Source organism: Vigna angularis, chromosome 1 (genome assembly GCF_016808095.1).
Source record: "Vigna angularis cultivar LongXiaoDou No.4 chromosome 1, ASM1680809v1, whole genome shotgun sequence".
Classification (NCBI taxonomy): Eukaryota; Viridiplantae; Streptophyta; class Magnoliopsida; order Fabales; family Fabaceae; genus Vigna; species Vigna angularis.
Genome location: NC_068970.1, coordinates 48,028,288 through 48,034,555, shown reverse-complemented (window position 1 = coordinate 48,034,555; position 6,268 = coordinate 48,028,288). Strand labels below are relative to the sequence as shown.

Below are 6,268 nucleotides of genomic sequence, written 5' to 3'. Positions count from 1 at the left end.
ATGATGTTAAACTTGTTCGATACAATTTGATCATTCTTCAAAGTAATGGAACAAATTTTAAAATATCTTTTTAGAAAATAAAATAAATCTTTTAGTATTTTCGAAATTTAGAATATAGTATTTAAAAGCTAAAAACATGCTTTTATTCAAATTTAAAGAATAAAATATATTTTAACATTTAGAAGATAAAATATGTGGTGATGGTTAATGATTGATGTGTGAATAATAGGAGGTAGGTGGTATGTATGATTATGTGCGTATGATAGCATTCCTATATATTGTCTTTAATTTATTGTCTTTTAGGAATAAGAGTAGTATGAGGGTCATTGAGAATGAACACAACACAAAAAAATAATCTTAGAGGTTTTCATAAACGTTATTAAATAACATTTATAGTGTTTTTGAGTTGTAGCGGTCTACAAAGCCTAACGTTGTTAAATAAACGTTAAAGTATCACCACTTTCTTGGTTTCAGTTCATTGGCACAGAACGTTAGTATGGACCGAAGTTGGATAAAATCTAAACGAACAACCGAAGAATATGAGAGAGGAGTGGAACAATTTATTGAGTTTGCTACGAGGAATGTAGCAAATAATAATGGAAGATTTTATTGTCCATGTGTGAATTGCTTGAACGAGCGGAGACTACCCACTGCAGTAATACGAGAGCATGTTTTGTGTGATGGGTTCCTAAGGAGCTACACCAAGTGGACATGGCATGGTGAATTAGTAGAAGTGCCAATAGCACATGTGTCTCAAACTGAAGCAGAAGAAGTGGATTTGGTTATGGAAGATGGTTTGGAGCAAATGATTCGTGATGTTGGAGATGATGTCATTGCACGATCACATATGTATCAAACTTTGTGTAGTGATGCAAAAATGCCTTTGTATTCAGGGTGCATTAAGTACACTAAATTGTCGGCAATATTAAAACTATTTAATGTGAAGGCAAGAAATGGGTGGAGTGATAAGAGTTTCACCGAATTGCTTGAGTTAGTGAGTGACATTCTTCCTGAAGGTAATACGATGCCAACATCTAATTATGATGCGAAGAAGATATTATGTCCAATGGGTATGGAGTATAAAAAGATTCATGCTTGTCCGAACGATTGTGTGTTGTACAGGAAGGAATATGAAAAGTTACATCACTGTCCACATTGTGGGTTATCAAGATACAAGCAAAAAGATGGTGACTTCGAAGATGATGTGAGGAAGGGTGTTCCAGCAAAGGTGTTGTGGTATCTTCCCATAATTCCAAGGTTTAAAAGATTATTTGCTAATGTCAAAGATGCAAAACTCATTAGATGGCATGTAGATGAACGTAAAAGAGATGGTCAAATAAGACATCCAGCTGATTGTAGTCAATGGCAGACAATAGATTCAATGTTTCCATATTTTGGAAATGATCCAAGAAACCTTAGACTTGGACTTGCTACAGATGGAATGAACCCGTACGGTAACTTGAGTAGTAGACATAGCTCATGGCCTGTCATGTTAGTGATCTACAACTTACCGCCTTGGTTGTGCATGAAACGTAAATACGTCATGTTATCTTTAATGGTTTCTGGTCCACGACAACCAGGAAACGACATTGATGTTTATTTAAGCCCGCTAGTTGAAGATTTGAAAATGTTGTGGGAGGAAGGCGTTGATGTGTTCGACGGGTACGCAGGCTCCACTTTTAAGTTGCATGCCATGTTATTTTGTACAATCAATGACTTTCCAGCATATGGTAATTTGAGTGGGTATAGCACAAAGGGTCATAAAGCATGCCCTATATGTGAAGAAGGCACATGTCACCATCAACTTAAGCATGGAAAGAAAACGGTTTACATTGGACATCGAAGATTTCTTAGTGCAAACCATCCTTTTCGTAAATTAAAAAAAGCATTTAATGGATGTCAAGAAAATGAAATAGCTCCAACGCCTTTAAGTGGATTAGAAGTATATGAACGTGTAAAGGACATAAATGTTGTGCTTGGCAAGACAAAAAAGCAAGCCACAACTACAAACATATGGAAGAAAAGATCAATCTTCTTTGATCTCCCATATTGGAGGATGCTTGATGTGAGACATTGTATAGATGTCATGCATGTAGAGAAAAATGTGTGTGATAGTATTATTGGAACACTCCTTAATATTCAAGGCAAGACAAAAGATGGTATGAAGAGTCGCTTGGACTTGGTTGAAATGGGAATAAGAGAACAATTAGCTCCACAATCTCATGGCAAACGAACATACTTGCCTCCAGCATGTCACACATTATCTAAACAAGAAAAGAGAAGTTTCTGTGAGTTTTTACATGGTGTGAAAGTTCCGTATGGTTACTCTTCCAATGTGAAACGACTTGTATCTATGAAGGATTTAAAATTACTTGGGTTAAAATCTCATGATTGTCATGTTTTAATGCAACAACTCCTACCAGTGGCGATTCGAGGAATATTGCCTAAGAATATTAGATATGCATTAACTAGATTATGCTTCTTTTTTAATGCCATTTGTAGTAAAGTTTTTGAGCCTGCATGGTTGGACTATTTGGAGAATGAGGCTAAAGTTATATTATGTGAGTTGGAAATGTATTTCCCTCCATCATTTTTTGATATCATGGTTCACTTGATTGTACATTTAGTAAGGGAAATTAGACTTTGTGGACCTGTGTTCTTGCGATGGATGTACCCAATTGAGCGATACATGAAGATATTGAAAGGGTACGTCAAGAACCAATATCGTCCTGAAGCATCAATTGTTGAAAGATATATTGCAGAGGAAGCTATTGAGTTTTGTACAGAATACATATTAGAAATTGAAGCTATAGGGGTACCTAAAACTCGCCACCATGGAAGAATTGCTGGTAAAGGTACTCGAAGTGCAAAAGTGGTGACATTGGCACGACATGAAGTTATCCAAGCACATTTTTATATCTTGAATAACACTGACATTGTCCAACCCTACCTAAGTGCTCACAAAGACATTGTAAAGAGAGATAATCCACGGATGCCTGAGAAGTGGTTGATTAATGAGCATAACAAGACTTTCTTAAGGTGGTTCAAAGAAAAAGTTCAAATTGATAATACAAGTTGTGATACATTGAAATGGTTAGCATGTGAGCCAAACTTTGATGTCATATGTTGGAGTGGATATGATATTAATAATTGTTCATTTTATACAAAATCTGAAGATGATAAAAGTACTATGCAAAATAGTGGAGTTATGGTTGTGGCTGAATCAATGCATTTTTCTAGCTCAAAGGATAAACATCCTATTATGGCTTCAATGTGTTACTTTGGTGTAATTGAAGATATATGGATGATTGATTATACAAGTTTTAGAGTTCCTGTTTTTAAATGTAAATGGGTTGATAGTAATAATGGTGTTAAAACTGATGATTTGGGTTTTACCTTAGTTGATTTACATAAGGCCAAATATACTGATGAGCCATTCATCATGGCATCTCAAGCAAAACAAGTTTTTTATGTCAATGATCCTTCTAACAAAAGATGGTCAATTGTGCTCCAAGGAAGAACTACACATGGTAGTCATCCAAATGACGGTTCAACACTTGATATTTATGAGACACCATCTTTCTCCACAAATATACCAACATTGGATGTTGATACCGAAGTTGATGATGTCCATGCCACACGTGATGACCATCATGAAGGGTTATGGGAGAATATTCCAACATAGTGGAGAAGGTTTTTGCTTTCTTTCCCTTGCTTTGTTGTCTCACCAGCTTTTGTCAATTTTGTTACTTCTTTCTCTGTTGGAAACAAGGAATTATCCAACTTTCTATTTCTTTTTACTGTTTATGTTGTCACCAATTTATAAATGATTCATTGTATATAATTACCCCATAGCTTTATTAATTTTTCATGATTAATTGTATATAATGTGGTTAAAGGCTTTATCAGTTGTCATTTTCTGGATCAAGATTTAGTTATATCTTCCTCAGTAGTTTGCTTAATCTTTATCCCAACATCATTAAAAAATTGCTAAATTTCTTTATTTTGAGTATGATAGGCCTTCCAAATTAACAAGTATTATGTTCAAACCTGAGATATAGATAAAATCAGAATTTCTATTTGTGCTTCAATATATTCAACTTTATTCACAAATCCAGGTCACCTAGTAAAGGATTGAACCTTTCACATCTTCTCTCACAAATCCAGGTCTTACTATTTGAGATGCTGCCATTGTTGATGCTGCCATTACGAGACTTGAAGAAACGTGTACCTTGTTGATGCTGCCATTGTTGTTGCAAGAAATCTGTGACCTTTTTGAAATTTAACACCAGTTTTTAATAGGTGAGTTCAATGCTCTTTTGTCAACGTTTTTCTACAACTTCTACAACTTCACTGCTCATATAATATAGGACACATTTCTGGTCTTTCACTTTCAGATTGGGAACGAAACTCACCATTATTTACTTGATAATATTATTTGCAAAAGAGAGAAAGTAAGAGGGTTGATGCTTGTCTATTAATCTGTGCTGATCTAGTCAATAATCTGGACTTTAGGTTGTTTGTCTACTCTTTTCTTACTTCACTATGTTTGTTTGTTTCTTTTGTTGTTTGAGATCCTAGATGGAGTGCTAATGTTAACTAAATGGCTTCAACAACTCAAAAGGGGGATTAATTTGGTTGTGAAGCCAAGATTATTTGAAAAATCTTCCTCTTTTGAAAGTGTTTTATATATACATACTGGATTGGAGGTGATATTAAGGGCTGCCTATAGTACAATTTCACCTTCTTAAATCACAAATTTATAATTCTTGAAGGAGTTGTTTAATTCATACAAGTTTACAAGTGTCTAAAGCCATTGATCTATATTCAAATTCTGCTCTGGAACATGATATCTTCTGCTGGATCTTCTGTCAATGAAGTAACTAAGAATGCAATAAATAACTAATTGGGTATGTGAGAGACCAATACTGTGAAGTTACTTTCGAGGGCAAGCTACTTTGTGTGGAGAAGGGAATGAATTAGAAATGCTAAGTAAATTTTCCTGTTGCTGGTTTAGTATAAAAAACGAAAGTAATTATGTTGACTCACTCACTTTGCCGCTGACATTAAGAATGGGATTGCACAAGAAAAAATAACATGAAAAAGCAATTCAATATATTTTGCGTTTGTAAGTCATAATTTATCACTAGTGATGTTATAACTCCCTATAAATTCTGAAAAACCAATGCTTCGTTTTAGCCATTTTTCTTACTTTTCCTTATTTTCTTAAGGTTCTGTTGCTTTGCCTTAGTATACCAAATCCAGGTTTCCATGCATCAGAATCGTAGGGTGATATAGACACCCATTGCTGATTACATTACTGCAGATTAGTCATCACAAGTGGTATGAGTGCATCTATGCTACAGATAATAGAATCAGGACCAAAATTGATAAAACAGTGATTGAACTCTAATAAAATCTAGTGTACGGGTTGAAAAGGACAAAATTTATACTTTAATTTAAGAGTTAGTTGGCCTTTATATGAGCACATTTTGCAGATATTGCAAAGATCACTGGCAAATTTTTCGTACCTTCAGTACAGAAAGATATGCATCTGAAAGATTTGTATATTTTCCCACCATTGCAATTCTAACCTGTGAAGAAAAAAAAATTAGTTGTGAAACTCACACTGATGGAATATATAAAAGGTTTTTTGGAGGATATACATCAGGAATATTCAAACTCACAGATTCATTAAATTTGTCATATACCTCGTAATATTCTTTTACTACTTTTATCTATGTAAGTTTTGGTGTATTCAATTAAATTTTATTTTCAATTTTTTGTTAAAACAGGTTTATGGCTGATCCATCTACACCTACACCACCACAAAGTAAGGACCAAAGTCAATCGTCTACCCAACCCAAGTGTAGACGTGCGACTAGGCTAAAAGACTTGACTGTTAGTCGTAATGCTGATCAGAAATTGCCCATTCAATTTGATATGAGTACAGGAAAAGTTATTGGAGACAACCGTGCAAGATTCACTAGCTTTGTGGCCTTACTTGGTAGAAGTAAGGTTAGTATTCTTATTGACAAATGGGACCATGTTCCTGAAGAAGTGAAGAACCAAATATGGCAAACTATCATGGTATGAAAGTCTTAACTTAACTTCCACAATTATTAAAAAATTTGTAAATATAACATTCATGTACTTATTATTTAGCTAACATATGACGTCCCAAACAACAACTTATTGAGAAGTAAATGGATATCATATGCTGGGCAGCGGTGGAGGGGTTTTAAGACTGACCTTACTAGTCGGTATA

At 34.5% G+C, this 6,268-nt stretch overlaps 1 protein-coding gene and 1 long non-coding RNA gene across 2 annotated transcripts; one reads left to right on the top strand and one right to left on the bottom strand.

Annotated features, from left to right (window-relative positions):
- The first annotated feature begins 496 nt into the window (after positions 1-496).
- On the top strand, positions 497-3,685 carry LOC128195186 (uncharacterized). The gene is made up of 2 exons (XM_052872208.1): positions 497-990; positions 1,123-3,685. The coding sequence occupies exons 1-2, from the start codon at positions 497-499 to the stop codon at positions 3,683-3,685; spliced, it is 3,057 nt and encodes a 1,018-aa protein (XP_052728168.1).
- Positions 3,686-5,168: 1,483 nt separating this feature from the next.
- Positions 5,169-5,713, bottom strand: LOC108347201 (uncharacterized). The gene is made up of 3 exons (XR_001833849.2): positions 5,688-5,713; positions 5,532-5,594; positions 5,169-5,320 (listed from the first exon to the last, which is right to left on the bottom strand). It is a non-coding gene; the product is annotated as an uncharacterized LOC108347201 (long non-coding RNA).
- Between the last annotated feature and the right edge of the window lie 555 nt (positions 5,714-6,268).

Bases quoted from the DNA above. Each gene is read 5' to 3' on its own strand.
- LOC128195186 (XM_052872208.1), top strand. From the start codon at position 497: ATGGACCGAAGTTGGATAAAATCTAAACGAACAACCGAAGAATATGAG. The intron at 991-1,122 runs GTTAGTGAGTGA...TGTGTTGTACAG, and splicing joins AGTTTCACCGAATTGCTTGA to GAAGGAATATGAAAAGTTAC.